We start from the raw sequence: 18149 nt of genomic DNA, 5'->3' as shown, positions 1-18149 counted from the left end.
TACCCCCTTCCTGGTCAGGCCAATTTCCAGATTTCAGCGCTGTCGTGTTTTGAAAGACAATTGTGTGGTCCATGCAACACTGTACCTATATGACTTTTTTTTAGCATTTCAAACAAATAGAGCTTTGTTTTGGTGGTATTAAATGAACAATATTTTTTATTTGTTTTTTTGCTAAACAAATCAAAAAAGGACAAACATTTTGAAAAAAAAAAAAACATTATTTATATATATATATATATATATATATATATATAATGTATCTCTTAAAATCCTGATGTACTGTTGGCCTCATTTCTCAAGACCGGAAAATACCAGGACAGTACAAATATCCTCCAAATTACTTTTTAAGACAGTAGTCTGAGGTATTTAGTAAGAGGCATAGCATGCTTTTTGAAGTTGTAATTTTTTGTCACAATTTTTTGGAAAATAAAGGAAAAATGTATATATATATATTTTTTTTTTCTACATTTTTTACATACTGTCAGCAGTGCAGAACAGTTTATTTAAAAAAATTTTTTTTACACATACTGTGAACAGAGCTATACCATAGTAACGCTGTACCACTCTGGGGAGTTGATCAGGGTTTATTTTTTATTTTTTACATACTATGATTGTGTAGACATGTGTATTATTGTGATTAGCTGCGATTGGCCACAGCTAATCACATCACATAGTACACATGGGCTGTGATTGGCGCTGTCTGTACCGAGTGATGATTCACAACTAGCAACACAATTGTATACAATGGATAGCATGAAAGGAAGTAATCTATTCTTTACAATTGTCATGTGATCTGCTGTGATTGGTCACAACGTGACACTGGCAGCAGGCCGGTGCAGTAATCAGTCCATTGTGTACGGTGGACACTGTGGGTGACAGATCGCAAGGAAGCATGGCCCGTTCTCAGGAAGACGTCATACACCGTTGTTCCAGAATAAAAAAAATTTGATTTTTATAACAGCTTACCTGTAAAAATCCTTTTCTTGGAGTACATTACGGGACACAGAGCTACAGTAATATGGGTTATATGGTATCTTCAGGTGATGGACACTCTAAACAGGAAGTTCAATTCCCCATATAACCCCTCCACCTACCAGGCCTCTGTGTCCCGTGGTGTACTCCAAAAAAAGGATTTTACAGGTAAGTTGTTATAAAAATCCTATTTTATTTATCTGACATCATGGGACACAGAACCATAGTAATAAATGTATGGGATGTCCCAGAGCAATGCCACATGAGGAGAGGGGACACAAACAAAAGTAGGGTGCAATAACAATTAGACCTGAGGAGCTATACTGCTGCCTGCAGCACAATGCACCAAACTGCGATATCCTCATGCCTTCTTAAATCCACTTGGTAGAATCTGGTGAATGTATGGACTGAAGACCAAGTTGCGGCCTTGCAGATTTGAGGCATGGAGGCTTGGTGATGCATTGCCCACGAAGCACTAACAGCCCTGGTGGAGTGCGCTTTGACTTGAAAAGGTGGAACCTTCATCTTCAAGCCATGAGCTTGAACAATTACTTGCCGAATCCATTTGGCAATAGTAGATTTCGATGCTGCCTGTCCTTTCCTAGGACCTTCAAGCAACACAAAGCATCTGTTTTCTGAATCTGTGCAGTCGCCTTCAAATAGATTTTGACTGCTCTCACTACAGCCAAAGAATACAGCAACGTTTTCCTTAGAACAGGGTTCTGGAAAAAATTAAGGTAAAACAATATCCTGGTTTAGATTGAAAACCTGAAACCACTTTTGGCAGAAAGCTAGGATGAGGACGCAATTCTACACTATCCTTGTGAACGATTAAATATGGCTCTTTACAAGAATGAACCGGCAACTCTGATACCCTTCTTGCAGAAGAAAAGGCTACCAGAAAAACAAGCTTCCTTGTTAAAATGGATCAAAGGAATATGTCGTATCGGCTCAAAAGGCTGTGTTACCCCCTGTATAAAGCTTCGGACCAAAGAATGCGAAGCAAGCGGACATTGAAACAATACTTATAAGGCCGAGACCTGGCCCTTGATAGTACTCAAGGCCAGTTTAATCTCTAGCCCCATTTGTAGAAAGGCAGTAATTCTACCTATGACATACTCCCTAGGATGCTAACCCCTGGATTCACACCAGGAAACATATGCCTTCCAGACTCTATAATAAATTACTCTGGAAGCTGGCTTCCTTGCATTAATCAAGGTAGGCATCACTGAGCATGAAAGCCCACGATTCTTCAGAATGTGGGTTTCAATAGCCAAACCCTTAAATTTAGCATTTGTAAAGTAGGATGGAACACTGGTCCCTGCGATAGCAGGTCTGGACGTGGTGGTAGGGTCCATGGGGCCCCTACCACCATCTTTACTATTTCTACATACCAAGATCTTCTGGGCCACAAGAACTACCGACTTCCTTTCCCGCTTGATCCTGCGAAGAAGTTGAGGTAGCAGCAGAATAGGAGGAAATGCATATATCAGTGAGAACTGATCCCACAGGGTCACCAATGCATCTGTTCCGCATGCCAGTGGATCCCTTGTTCTTGACAAAAGTTGTCGACTTTGTTGTTGAACCTGGACACAAAGAGCTCCACATCCGGGATCAACCATCTTTGGCATATAGCCAGGAAGATGTCGGGTGAAGGGACCATTCCCCCGGGAACTGCTGGCGACTTAAGTAGTCTGCCTGCCAGATCTCTACCCCTGAAATGAAGATTGCCAATATGCATAGCACGTTTTTCTGCCCAGGTTAGGATATGGTTTACCTCTCCCTGGGCTTCCTGGCTTCTGGTGCCCCCTTGGTGATTGATATAAGCCACTGCTGTGGCATTGTTGGATTGAATCCTGACAGAATTCTGCAACCTGAATGTCCAGGCCCTTAGGGCTAGACACGCTACCTGAATCCCTAGAATGTTGATGGGCAAGGTCCTTTTCGGTTCTGGACCATTTCCCCATGACTGACTCTTCTTCCAGGACTGCTCCCCAACCTGAAAGGCTGGCATCTGTTGTTACCACCTTCCAGGTAACCGGTAAGAAGGATTTCCCTTTCTGTAGATTCTCGGATCTCCTCCACCAACTAAGGCTCTGGTGCACCTTTGCCGAAAAACACATTGGAAAATATAGTGCCTGAATCTTCTTGTTCCAGGCTGATAGGATACCGTTTTACAGCAGTCTCGAATGAAACTGCGTATAGGGAACTGCTTCGAATGAAGCCACCATCTTCCCTAACAACCTCATACAAAGGCGAATGGAAGGACCCTTCTTTGCCCTGACCCCCTGAACCAGCTCCTTTATGGAGCTGATCTTTGCCTGGGGTAAAAACACCTTCTTCTGGGCTGTATCTATGACCAGACCCAAGTACTCTAATCTTCTTATTGTCTTTTAGAAGATTTCTCTAGGTTGAGGATCCAACCTAGGTATTCTAGGTAGTTGACTGTGGTGACCATGTTTTGGCCCAAGCAGACTACTAACCGGTTTAAGAGCAGGTCGTCTAGGTATGCTATTATTGTTATACCTTGAGTCCTTAATCTGGCCAGAGGAAGGGCCAGAAGTTTTGTAAACACCCAAGGTGCAGTAGCTAGACCGAAAGGCAAGGCTAGAACTCAAAATGAAATTTTTCTACTTCGAAACGCAGATACTTCTGGTGAGCGGGGAAAATAGGGACATGCAGGTATGCATTCTTGATGTCGATTGATCCCCCTCGTAGGATGGAGATTATTGATCAGATTGATTCCATACAAAAAGAGCGAATCTTCAGGAACCGGTTTAGAATGGGTCTGACATCCCCATTTGGTTTTGGTACCGTGAAAATGTTTCAATAAAACCCCAACCCCTGCTCTTCCACGGGGACCACCATGACCCCTTTTTGCGACAAAAGTTAGTCAAATGCAAGAAAGAGACTTCTTTTTCTCTGGATCTTTGGGGACATTTGACTTGAGGAAATGAGGAGATGGGAATTCTTGGAACTCTAGTTTGTAACCTAGAGCTATTGTGGGGACCACCCATCTGTCCCAAAATTATTCCTGCCAGACCTTTGAGAACTGCAGAAGTCTTCCCCTCATTCAAGTGAGCAGGGGGTGCCCCTTTATAAAGAGGCTTTAGCGTTCTGTCTTGTGGGTTTCTTCCCCCAGGACTTATTTTGTCCCTGGGGTTGACGCTGATGATGGATTCACAACTGCCTGGGGGCTGATGCCCCTGGCACTGGAAAAAGAGCCCATTTGAATGAGAGATGTTTACTCTTTTTCTTAACTTGCAAATGGGTACTTTTCCCACTTGATATTTTTTGTATAGATTTGTCCAAATCCTCCCCAGTTTCACCGCGGAAAGGAAAACCAGCCAGGAGCTTTTTTTTTTTTTTCAATTTGTTTTTTATTGAAAATATTTTTATAACAGAACACAAAGGTACATTTCCATACATAGTTGACACAAAAGATTGTTTTAAGTGTACAATATCTCTAAATACTTTGATAGTATCGACAATCAGCATTGGATCTTGAATGGCCTAGCAGTAAGGTCACTGATAAGGTGCAAGTGTAGACTCAAGGGTAGCATATTTCAAAATTAAACCTCCAGTATGGACCTATCGTTACATACTCTCTATTGTAAAGCATATATTAATGCCTAATTCATCCCTTGGGAGCAGTGGACCAAATCTAGTGGGCAAACTTCAGTAACTAATAATATATTCCAACGATTACTGCAGGAATTTTTCTTTCCAGCTCTTCCACCTACTTTCAACCATCCCCTTAGAACCCAACTTTACAGACCATAGGGTCTCGCATCTGTAATGTGTTTGTATCATCGGATATATATCTGAAATGTTTGGGGGGACATTACTCTTCCATTTCCTAGTAATAAGTAACCTAGCAGCAACCAATATGTGTGTAACCATCATGCGTAGATCTAGTGGGAACAATTCAATACCCAAATTCAAAAGAGCCAGACTATTCCTTGAATATGCGATCATCCCAGTAAGAGAGGAAATTAAGCGAAACACTTCATGCCAAAAACTAGTTATACGTTTACAAGTCCACATAATGTGCATGATATTCCCCACCTCTCCACATCCTCTCCAACACAAAGAGGAATGGCCCGGAAAGAACCCATGCAGGTGATATGGTGTCAAGTACCATCTTAATGTAATTTTCTGAGTCAATTCCCAGTGATTTACACACTTTGATGATTTGTATACTGTGTTGAGGGCTGTCTGCCATTGGTGGGATGTAAATGTGGTCCTCAGTTCTGCCTCCCATTTCTGGAATGGTGGAGTTTTGATAAACGTAGTTTTGTGTTGAAAAAGCGTGTAAAATATGGAAATCCCCTTTGGGGGAGCATCAGGCGCTGTGAAGAAGTTCCACGCCATCTCCTGAATATAGAAATGAGGGACCGGCAGTGGTCTTAGGAAATGGGAGATCTGATCAAAAGTGTAGCGTTCCCCGTTTGGAAGGCCATATTGTTCCTGCAGATGTGGGAATATTTTTAGGGAGTCGTTTTGGAATATATCAGTTAACTGGGTAATTCCCCTGGATGTCCAATTGATAAGTCGGATATTTGGTATAGCTCCCTCAATTATAATCAAAGGTAGTGGTACTTCTGTTTGCTTATCTAATGGCTTTAAGGTCTCACAGAGATCCCTCCAAGCTTGTAATGAGGCCTGGAGAGTCATGGGCAGGTTTTTCAATGGAACACGGCTCCAACTATCAAGTAAAAGAAGATGTGAGAGGTCTCTGGTGGGGCTTGAGGTCTGTTCTAGTTTATGCCACAGAATGTCCGCTCCACACATAAACCACGTTCTAAGTTGAGTGATCAGGGACGCACGGTAGTAGTCCAGCAGAACTGGGAACCCCATACCACCTGCCACCCTATGTTTGGCTAGAATGGCTCTAGAACACCTCAGTTTTTTTGAGTTCCAAACATACTTTGCCAGAAGGGAGTCCAACGCTTTTAAGTGAGTAGTTTTGAGAGGTATCGGGAGAGTGCGGAAGATGTATAAAATTTGGGGGAGAAGTAACATTTTAAAAGACGCTAGACGTCCAGACCATGTTGGTTCAGTTTTAGCTAGTCGAGTAGTTTGCATGGTTAATTTATGTATAAGGGCATGATAATTAATGTCTGCTAATTTAGAGGGATCTTTAGACATTTGAAGACCTAGATGGGTTATTTGTCCTGTGCTCCATGAGTAAGGGAATTGGAGTTGTAGTTGATTTTGGAGAGCAGAGGGGACATTAATAGGAAGTATAAGTGATTTGGAGAAATTTACTTTATAATAGGAGATTCTACTGAATTTGTTAAGGACTGTATGGGCATTGATTGGGTAAGGAGTGTAAGGGGGAATTAATGAATAAAATGACATCATCGGCAAATAAGTTTATTTTATGGGTATACATTTGGGTAGGAAAATCCGGTGATATTTGGATGGGATCTAATTTTTTCTGCTAGGGGCTCTATAAGAAGGTTAAAGATAAAAGGGGAAACCCCTGTCTGGTCCCGTTGGAAATCATAAAAGGTCGTGATAAAGTGTTGGATGTATAAACCTGTGTGGAAGGCGATGAATATAAAGCTAATATTGCTGATAATATGGGCCCTCCAAAGCCAAACTTTGTAAGGGTATGGACCATGTAACTCCAGTGTATCCTGTCAAACGCCTTCTTCGCATCCAAAGCAAGGAGCAGAGAAGGCGTCCGACAGGAATTAGCATAATGAAGGATATCCACCACTCTACGAGTTGCATCTGATGGTTGTCTACCAGGTGTAAAACCTGATTGATCAGGATTGATCGAAGAGAGAATGATTTGGGCTAGTCTCTGGGCAATTATTTTAGCGTACAGCTTGACATCTGTGTTTAAAAGCGATATCGGGCGGTACCTTGAGGTCTCATCAGGGCTTTTCCTGGGTTTGGGTATAGTAACAACGTATGCCTTAAGCATTTCAGAGGGGAAGAAAGAGTTGTGCATTGCATGAGCAAATGTATAGTAGAAAATAGGATAGGGACGAATGCTTTGTAATAGTCATTTGGAAGCCCATCTGGGCCTGGGGATTTGCCAATCTGTAGGGAATGGATTGCTTTCTGTATTTCTAGTGTTGAAATTGGTGTATTTAAGAACTGTAGTTGTTCCTGGGAGAGGGTCGGGAGAGCCACCCCATCTAAAAATCCTTGTATGTCTGCTTCTGAGGGTTGGGGGGTGTTCCCATCCTGCTGAAGGTTGTACAGGGAAGAGTAATATCTAGCAAAGGCATCAGCAATTCCCTTGGGATTAATGATTATGCTAATCTACGGAAATTCTTAAAATAGGGGATTCTCGTATGGGCCCTTTGTTCTTTTAATCTGTAGGCCAATAATTTACCCTCCCTAGTCTCCAAAGCATAGTGGTTTACCTTAATAGCAGTAATACATTTATCATGGCATTCCAAAAGCATACCTCTAAGATCACATCAGAGTTTGGTCAATTTGTCTGCCAGAGCAACCATAGGTGTGACCTTATTCTGTGTTTCTAGCAATTTAATCTCTTGCAATAGGAGGTCTAGTTGCCTAGTTCTTTGTCTGTTAATTCTCAAATTTAGCTGTATCAGTATGCCTCTTATATATGCCTTATTGGCACACCACAAGACTGTTGGGTCAGAGACTGAGGACAAGTTGGTATCAAAGTATTCTCTCAATTTACCTGAGAAGGTCACATGATTGGGTACCCTGAGCAGACTAGAACTGGCCCTCCAGACAAAGTCCCGCCAATAGGTATTTCCCTCCACCACCGCAACTGACACCGGAGCATGGTCGGACCATGAGATGTCGAGGATGGCGGAGGACTACACCTTCTGCAACAAAACTCTATCCACCAGAATCATGTCAATGCGAGAATACGAATTATGTCTAGCAGAGTGGAATGAGAAGTCTTGTTCTCCTGGGTGTTGACATCTCCAAGTGTCATAGATCTTCTCTGAATGGAAAAGCATTTGAAGTGAAGCCAATGGTCATCTGGACTTAGTGGTAGTGTGAACTGCATAATCAGCAGTAAGATTAAAATCGCCACAAACCATTAAAGCTCCCCTCTTAACAGTGGATACCCTCTTTAGAAGATGTTTCAGGAAGTGCATCTGGTGGGAGTTAGGAGCATAGAGACAGACTATCGTGTAAGTCTTGTTATTTATATCACCTATCAGAATCAAATATCTACCTTCCGTGTCGGAAATTGTCTCTATTAATGTAAAAGAAACAGTGTCTCTAATGGCAATAGCAACTCCTTTGCTTTTTTTGAGCAGCAGATGCAAAAAAGACATGGGGATTTCTGGAATGTTTAAGTCGGGGTTGGTCAGATGCCAATAGGTGAGACTCCTGGATGCATAAAACATCAGCCTGTAGTCATAGAGCCTCCTTCCATAGAGCAGCTCTTTTTACAGGATTGTTTAGGCCGTGAGTGTTAAAGGAAATTATGTTCAACATTTTACCTTACCAACAGACGATTGGTAGTTGCGTTTACATTGGAAGTAGTTACGTCTAGAGAATTCCAATAAGTCCACTTTCGAGAGTACAGTTCCACAGAGTGACGAGAGATATATATGTTCATTACTGGAGTCCATCCTGGAGAGAGTAGAGAAACAAAAACAAAAAAAAAACGAACCAAAAACAGCAAAAACAAATATAGCAGAAACAAATATAGGTCTGTATCCTAAACGGTAGAAATAAAAATGAGGATTACACATTGAATCCTGTAGCAGCATTACTGCCCAACAATACTTGGGGTGTAGTATAATCTCTTAGCCAACTAAGTGGCCATGGGAACCAGTACGTTGCGCTAAAGTGGTAGCGTAGGGTGTTCACCAGTATGCTTTGACTTCTTAGCTTTGTGCTTGCGGGATACCATTTTCCAGGAATTGGTAGTATCCAGTTTAGTGGTGGGAGCTGGGCTAACTGTAGGTGGTTCCGGGATGATGTCCCATGTCCGTAGTAGAGCCAACCCCTCTTCTAGCGTGTTTACCACCTCAGTATGATCATCTTTCAAGATAGTCAGCTTGGAGGGGTATCCCCAGCGATACACAATAGCGTGATTACGCAGTGCCTTAGTAATGGGAAGGAGAGCTTTGCGCCTTTGCATAGTAGGCTGCGATAGATCAGCAAAAAGTTGTATGGACGCATATTTTTCAGGTGGTTGCCTCTTCTTTCTGTATGCTGACATAAAGCGCTCTTTTATATGGTAGAAGTGCATTCTCATAAGGACATCTCTGGGGATGTTGTCAGGTAAATGAGAGGGCTTAGGGAGTCTATGTAGTCTATCAATCACCATATCAGACTCTTCCAGCTCTGGTAAAAATGCCTGTATCAGATCTTGTGCATACTGAAGCAATTGCCCGGGTAAAACTGATTCGGGGACCCCTCTAATTTTTAAATTATTTCTTATGGATCTATCTTCTAGGTCCGCGACTTTAGACTTAAGCCAGGTTACCTCCTCAGATTGTTCATTATGTGCGTCAACTAAGGAATTGTATGAGGAGGCAAACTCCCCCATCTTCTGCTCCACATGTTCCGCCCTCTCCCCCAGCTCGCCCATGTCAGCTTTGAAACCTCTCATGCATTCCATGATGTCCGCATGGAGGGAGCTGCGGAGGGAAACAAGCATGTCCCGCAATGTGGTGTCCAAGACTGGCTGATCATTGGGGAACGTTGTAAGGGATTCCGCTAGTTCCCTGGTGTAATTCCCCGTCACCATTCACCTGATTATCGTCGGCATAGGTGGATAGCGGTGGTTTAGACTTCGCTGGGCTCCTAGACAGTGGGGTGGAGATCTCAGGCGGCTGCCGGTCTACCGCTTTATGGGAGCCCGGGATAGGCGTCGTAGAATCGGAGCTGCTGGGCGAGGCCTCGCAGTCGCCATCTTGATTCAGGCCGCACTCATTCTGTGGGAAGAAATGAGGGAGCTTTTGGAGCTGGGAGGCTCCTTTCCTCTTCCGAGCCATGCCGGAACGTTGAGGGGTCTTGCGGCTGTGATGTAGGGCAGAATTAGCTCGACTGAACACCTCCGTCGTGTCTTGTTCCCTTCTCTGGCGCAGAGCTATCTGCCTATGCGACCATGCAGTAGCTTGGTAGCCACGCCCCCTCCAGCCAGGAGCTTTTTGAATGGCGCTTCGGCTGACCAACTTTTCAAACATAAGATTCTATGCATATGTACCAACCCAAGCACAAGGCGAGAGGTTTGAAGAACAGAATCTCTGATTGCGTAAATTGCAAAACACAAAGCAGCTCATCTAACTCCTGGGCCTTCTGTTCAGGGAACACCTCGAGCACCTGTTTCAAACGGTCTCTCAAGGGCTGACATACCCCAATTGCCACCACTGCAGGTTGAGCCACTGAACCTGCCAAGGAGAAAATGTTTTTTTAACAGGAATTCCATTTTTTTATCAGTTGGATCCCTAAGCATTTGCACATTGTCAACTGGACAAGTCAAACTTGTATTCACAGTGGATATAGCAGCATCAATTGCTGATATACTCCACATCTTAGTAAATGTTTCCTCCATAGGATAAAGTGTTGAAAACTTTCTAGGAGGGAAAAAGTGCTTATCTGGGTCATCCCACTCAGAATAAATAAGCTTTTCTAGTAATGAATGAACAGGAAAGGCACGTAAGGCTTCAGGTGGCTTTAGTGAACCCAAACAGGAAGTGGGCTCTTCAATCGACTCCATCAAGGGTAGCTTAAATGTGGAGCGGCTATTTCAGTAAGAGAACGCACCAGCAACTTCTCAGCATGTGCAGCTGAAGCAGGTCCTTCCCCACTTGATCCCTCGGAAGAGGAATCATCAGCCTCCTCACGGTCCCCTTAGGGGGATTCATCTTCCCCTTGCCACTGTTCCTCCGTTTGAGGATCCTGCGTGGTAGAAGGGGACCAAATGCGTTTTCTTCCACTCTGTGAAGATATGATTAAAGCCACTAATCTTTCCTCTAAACCACTCATAGCTGAGGAGAAAACCTGCTCAGTTATATAGACAGGGGCTGAAGTGTCGGATGCAAATGGCTCACTCTGACCAGCCTCCTTAGATCGAGATGGTGTTGCAGAGGGAGGGTCCTTAGGGCCTGAGGGTGACCCCTTTGTGTCCTTGGTTTTTGGGGCATTTGTACCACCTCCTCTGGTCATAGTGCTGAGCACAAATGAAGAGGTAGTACCAAAAAAATGCACCCACTGCTGAGCAATAGTCCAACAACTGCCGCTGCTATTAATGCTCAGCCTGATGCTTAAGTAAATGTGCCTGGGAATGCTTGTGTCACCCACACTCACATGCCACCCATCCACTCTGTGTCCCTCCTTCAGCTGTATGCACCTGAAAAAAGGTGCCTTTTATAGATATACAGCCCGCGTAGTGGATGCTGAAGCACACCAAGGCCACTAAGCCCCGCCCTTCCTCCAACCACCCACCGCACCCCCTTCATCTATTTCAAATTAGATAATTGTCCTGCGCAAGCGGGCTCCGATCCTGACCGGACCACATGGAGGAGGACTGGGGTGGAGGAGAGGAGGAAAGCTGATAGGAACTACTGTAATGGCAGCGGGAAAGACCACCGACTGATGCCATACTCCCTCTGCCTGGAGTAAAGCTACCCAGGTGGGGGGACATTCCTAGGAGAAAAAAAATACCTTTCCATGTCTTTACCTGGAGCTTGGGCCAGAGGAAGTGTGCAGCTTGTTACACAGAGCAAGACCGACAAGCATGGAACAGGTACGTGTGGTTGACATCCCCCCAGTGGTGATTATAGGCATGACAACATTTACTTAAAGGAGAAAAACCCACAAGAATTAGAAAAATTCCTTAGGAATCTCCCTTACCTTATCCAACTGCAGGGTTCTGTGGTAACAGACCCAATCTTCACCACTCATGGTGGGCTCAGTTTAAAAACCTTCAGTGACTGGGGCCTTCTTTTTATCAGGGGATTTACAGCCCTGGGCTTGTAAAGCACCCTGCCAGGAATATGGCTGAAAAAAACAAATACTGGATCCCGGGGTCCAGCTCTCTAAAAAGAGAAGTGTTACAGGTAAAACCTTGTTTCTTCGGACATGAGGCCCCGGTACCATTCAATTTGGCCTGGAAAAGACACTTTGAATGGATTTGGTTGCATAGCTTTCCCCAGGAAGGAATATTCCATCTTTACTCGTGACCAACACCTAAGACACAGGTGAAAAAAACTGAGGTACTCCCGTTAAGGGGACGGGTTATATGGGGAATTAAACTTCCTATTTAGGGTATGCCAGAATTACTTTCACAATAATTTTTGGTTAAATAAAAAGTCAACTTTTATGATATTCAAGAAGCTCACCCTGAAAAAGACATTAATGTAAGTAACCAATTTATGTTAACTCTAGACACAAATATATACTGTATGGATTCCCGTAATGTAATGCTGTCATAGGTACAAAAGTGTCATAGGCACCCCAGGCACAAAACTCCCAAACTTGAGACTTACTGGGTCAAAGGTGGGAAACTGAAACGAAGCCTTCTTCCATCCAAGAAAAAACTCTTCTGGAGTGTAGAACTGTATGCCAATATTAAGAGCAAACTGTAGAATATTACAGAAATTAGTACAAAAAATAGAATAGGATTTTTATTACAGCTTACCTGTAAAATCATTTTCTTGGAGTACATCATGGGACACAGATCTTTAAGTAATCACTTAATGGGTTATGGGCCACCTTCAGGTGATGGACACTGGCACACCCTAAACAGGAAGTTGTCTCCCAGGAGTAACTCAGTTTTTGCAGCAACGTAATATACGTATACATATACCCCAGAAAAGAGGGGTGGGACCTCTGTGTCCCATGATGTACTCCAAGAAAAGGATTTTACAGGTAGGCTGTAATAAAAATCCTATTTTCTTCAATGTATATCAGAGGGACACAGAGCCTTAAGTAATTACTTAATGGGACGTCCCATAGCAATGCTAATTAAGGGAAGGGAGACACAACCCACATGGTACCCCCAGACTTGAGGACTTATACTGCTGCCTGCAGCACATTGTGCCTGAAGGCAATAGCCTCATACCTCCTTACATCCACCTGATAACATTTTGTGAACGTATGCACTGAAGACCAAGTTGCGCCCTTACAGATCTGAGCCATGGAGGCCTGGTGACACACTGCCCAAGAAGTACTAACTGCTTGGTAGCGTGCGCCTTAACTTGAAAAGGGGGAATCTTACCCCTTTAAGTTTGATATTATAACTTATAAATAATAATTATAAGTTTGAATTTTAACTTACCAAATCCACTTAGCAACAGTGGATTTCAACGCTGCCTGTCCTTTCTTAGGACCCTCTGGCAGAATAAATAAGACATCATTTTTACGAATCTGAGCAGTTGTGTTTAAATAGATTTTCACTACTCTCACCACATCAAGACAATGTAGTGACTTCTCTTCCCTGGAACATGGCTTTGGAAAAAACCATGGTAGGACAATATCTTGGTTCAAGTGAAAACCTGAAACCACTTTTGGTAAAAAATCTGGATGAGGGCGTAACACCACTCTGTCCTCATGAATACTCAAATATGGCTCTTTACACGAAAGAGCAGCCAATTCTGAAACCCTACTTGCTGAGGATATAGCAACCAAGAACAGCTTCCTTGTCAGGACTAAGGGAATGTGCTGTGTCGGTTCAAATGGCTGTTTTTCTAACACTGACAAAACTAAGTTCAAGTCCCATGGGCCCAAAAGGTAATTTAACTGGCGGATTAATCCGCATCACCCCTTGCATAAAACCCCGGACTAAAGAATGCAGAGCAAGCAGTCTTTGAAATAAGATCGATAAGGCTGAGACTTGGCCCTTAATAGTACTCAAGGCCAATTTCATCTCTACTCCTAATTGTAGAAAGGCAAGAATTCTGCCTATGATATATCTCCGAGGGTGCCAGCCCTTGGATTCACACCAGGAAACATAAGCCCTTCAGACTCTATAATATATAGCTCTGGAAGCTGGCTTCCTTGCATTAATCAAAGTAGAGATAACTGCCCCAGAAAGGCCACATTTCTTCAGAATGTGGGTTTCAATAGCCAATAGCCAGGCCGTTAATTTACCGTTCCTAAAGTAGGATGGAATATCGGCCCTTGTGAGAGCAGGTCTGGCCTTAGTGGAAGGGACCATGGATCCTCCACTGCCATCTTTACAATTTCTGCATACCATGACGTTATGGCCATGCTGGTGCTACCAGAATTACTGGGTCTTTCCAGCTTGATTCTGCAAAGCAGTCGCGGTAGCCACTGAATAGGGGGGAATGCATAGATCAGTGAGAATTGATCCCATGGGGTCACCAATGCATCTGTTCCGCATGCGAGTGGATCCCTTGTCCTGAACAGAAAGTTGACTAACTTCATGTTGAATTTGGACGCCAGAAGATACATGTCCGGAGTGCCCCATCTTTGGCAAACAGCCCGAAAAATGTCGGGTGAAGAGACCATTCCCCCAGGTATAACTGCTGGTGACTTAAGTAGTCCGCCAGCCAAATCTCTACTCCCGGAATGAAGACTGCTGAGAGGCACAGAACATTCCTTTCTGCCCAAGTTAGAATATGATTCGCCCTTCTCTGCGCTGAAAGACTCTTCGTGCCCCCTTTGTGAATGATATGGGCGGCCGCTGTGGCATTGTCAGATTCGATCCTGACAGGACAATCCCTTAACCTGGAAGTCCAGGCCTTCAGAGCCAGACACACTGCCCGAATCTTTAGGATGTTGATGGGCAAGGCTCTTTCAGTTTTTGACCATTGTCCCTGGACAGTCGTCTTCTCTAATACTGCTTCCCAGCCTGAAAGGCTGGAATCTGTCATTACTACTTTCCAAATAACTGGTCTGAAGGATTTTCCTTTCAGCAGATTCTGGGTTAGTAACCACCAACTGAGCCTTGGGACACACGTAGTGGCAAGTCCAAAGCTTGGATCATTTTGTTCCAAGCAGACAGGACACTGTTTTGCAACTCAAACTGAACTGGGCATAGGGGACTGCTTCGAATGAAGCCACCATCTTTCCTAACAATCTCATGCAAAGGCGAAATGAGGGACTTCTTTTCAACCTGACCAGCCACACCCGCTCTACTATGGAGTTGATTTTTGCCTGAGGCAATGACACCTTTTTCTGGGCTGTATCTATGATCAGACCCAAATACTCTAGCTTATTTAGCTGTATTTAATGACGACTTCTCTAGGTTGAGAATCCAACCCAGATTTTTCAGATAATTGGTTGTAATGCGTACACTTTGCTCCAAACGAGTCATCGATTGGTCTATTAGCAATATATTGTCTAGGTACGCCAAGACTGTTATGCCCTGTGCCCTGAAACTGGTTAGAGGTGGGGCCAGCACTTTTGTGAACACTCGGTGCGCTGTAGTTGGCCCGAAGGGCAAGGCTACAAACTGAAATGCTGTTCTACTTCGAACTTCAAAGACCTTTGGTGAGCGGAAAATGTAGGGATATGCAGATATTCATCCCTGATGTCAACAGACAGTTCTCCTCCTTGTATGATAGAAACTACTGACCTGATCGACTCCATTGAAAGGAGCAGATCTTCAGGAACTGATTTCAATTATTTGGATCTAGAATGGTTCTGTTGAATAAAACCCCAAAGCTTGCACTTCTGTGCATGTACAGGAAACGCATAAAAAGGCTGTGCAGGTTTTAAGGAACCTGAAGAAGAAATAGAGCTATCAGCTGACTATGCTAAAGATAGCTTTAAAGAGGCACAAATCATCTCTGTAAGAGATTGTACAAGCAATCTTTCAGATTGTACCAGCAATCTCTCAGATTGCGAGGCTGAAAAAGGATCATCTACCATTGTTTCCTCCACAGAGGAGTAATCGGTATACCTTTCTTCCTGATCACCTGAGGGTAACCCCTCATCCTTTACCCACTGTTCCCACGATAATGGGTCTAAGGGGGGGAAGGGGGATGTATCACGCTTCCTATCCTTTTGGATAGTGGATGCGATTAAAGTCATTAATTTTCCTCTAGACCCTGTAGGGCAGAGGAAAACGCATTTTCAGTCATGTATACAGGGGCTGAATTTTCTGTGCCTTGGCCTGACCCTGAGGCTTTTCTCTAGAGTCTGACGGTGGAAGCCATCACCACTGCCTCGAGGTGGATGCCCTTGGTGCAGGGGAAGGAGTCCGTTTAAATGAAGGATGTTTATACTTTCTTTTTGACAAAATCCTCCTCAAATAGGCAATCCCTATGAAAAGGGAAGCTAGTCAGAAGCCTTTTGCAAGGTGCTTTGGCTGACCAAAAATTATTTTTTTTAACCACAGGGTCCTACGCATGTGTACCAGCACAAGCGCAAGGTGGGACACCTGGTGAATAGAGTTGTTCATGGCATCTATGACAAAACATAGAGCCCTTGGTAGTACGGCCAAATCGTGGGCCTGTGTGCAGGGACTTCTTTAAGGGCCTGTCTAAACTGGTCCCTTAGGGACTGACAGATGCCTATTGCTGCAACTGCAGGCCGAGTAACCACACCTGCCAAGGAAAAAAAAGGATTTTAACAGGAATTCCAACTTTTTATCTGTTGGATCATTAAGCATTTGTGCATTGTCTACTGGACAAGTTAAACTTTTGTTCACACTGGAAATCGCAGCGTCAACTGCTGGTATTTTCCATTCTTTGGTGAATTTCTCTTCAATGGGATAGAGAGCTGAGAATCTCTTTGGAGGGAGAAAATGCTTATCCGGTTGATCCCATTCAGCATAAATAAGCTTTTCTAGTAATGCACAGACTGGAAATGCATGAAAAGGCTGCAAGGGTTTTAAAGAACCCAAGGAAGGAACCAAACTTTCAGCTGACTCTGTTAGGGGAAGCATGAAACTGGAACGAACCATCTACGTAAGAGTTTATACCAGCAATCTCTCAGATTGAGAGGCTGAAAAAAGGTTCATCAACTGTTGTTTCCTCCGCAGAGGAATAATCTGCTTGTTTGTCCCTGTGATTGCCTGAGGGTAATACCTCATCCTGTGCCCACTGCTCACTTGGTAAAGGATTTGAGGTGGGAGGGGGATCCAGCACGCTTCCTATCTGTTTAGATGGAGGATGCGATTAAAGCCGCTAATCTTCCATCTAGGCCCTGCAGGGCAGAGGAAAATGCATCTTCAGTCATATATACAGGGGCTAAAGTGTGAGACGCATTTGCACCACCAATTGGTTCCAATGACTCACCCTGGCTTGCCATAACTGGTAACTCCAGAGAGGATGACAGTGTGGAGGCACGACTGGAGTTCCCAGGGGGGTGGAATTTTTGGTACATTTGTTGTAATGCTGGAAGCCATAGTGCTCAACACAAAAGCAGAGGCACTCTAGTAAAAATGTACTACTTGCTGAGCAATAGTCTAGCAAAACAATTTCATCATAAAGATCAGCTTGATGCTGAGTAACAATGTATTTCCTGTATACTGGAAATACCTGTATACATCCCTTATGTGCCCCAGCGCTCTTGTGTGACAGATTTCCTCTGTTCAGTTGCTCTTAAGAGATTTTCTGATGAGAGCATCTGTTTTATGACACACTGCAGGTGTAAACCTGATTGGCGTCCTCAGCTGTGTGCCACGTGGAAGCTGAATCCTGTACACGGTGCCGCCTGCCTGAAGCCATGCCCCTTCCAGTACCTGCCCGTCTCTTTTTTTTTTGTTTTTAATTAATTTTTTTTTAATTAACCTTAGTCCGTGCGAGCATGGCACTCGAGTCTGCAATGCAGACCCGATGAAGAGGGTCTGTGATCCGCGCTGGCGCTTCAGAATCTCTATGATTTCTATATATAGTTACATAGTTAGTAAGGTTGAATAAAGACACCAGTCCATCCAGTTCAACCTGAGTGAGTGTCTACAATTGTCACTATCCCTGTACATTGCATACTCACATCAGTCCCTACCCTCAAGGAGCCTGCAATCCAAGGTCCCCATTCATGTACTAGGGTCAATTTTGGACAGAAGCTAATTGACCTACCTGCATGTCTTTGGAGTGTGGGAGGAAACCGGAGCACCCGGAGGAAACCCACGCAGTCACAGGGAGAACATGCAAACTCCAAGCAGGTAGTGTCATGGTTGGGATTTGAACCAGTGACCCTTACTGCTAGGTGAGAGTGCTAACCACTACACCACTGTGCCACTATATGCAAGAGGTCTGAAATATACAGGCTGGGGAGCCCCATAGGACGCCGCCACC

General features: G+C 44.0%; 1 protein-coding gene across 2 annotated transcripts in view; it reads right to left on the bottom strand.

Moving 5' to 3' along the window:
* The window catches only part of PNKP (polynucleotide kinase 3'-phosphatase), a 603977-nt gene that overhangs the window by 152222 nt on the left and 433606 nt on the right, over window positions 1-18149 (bottom strand). For both annotated transcript variants that reach the window (XM_077457083.1, XM_077457082.1), the window contains exon 11: window positions 12429-12521. In XM_077457083.1, the coding sequence (XP_077313209.1) occupies window positions 12429-12521 (93 nt within the window). The remainder of the gene's footprint in view (window positions 1-12428; window positions 12522-18149) is intronic.

Source organism: Lithobates pipiens, unplaced genomic scaffold, assembly GCF_037356315.1.
Source record: "Lithobates pipiens isolate NorthernLeopardFrog02 unplaced genomic scaffold, aLitPip1_a1.2 Scaffold_27, whole genome shotgun sequence".
Taxonomy (NCBI): domain Eukaryota; kingdom Metazoa; phylum Chordata; class Amphibia; order Anura; family Ranidae; genus Lithobates; species Lithobates pipiens.
This window is presented reverse-complemented; position numbering and strand designations above follow the sequence as displayed.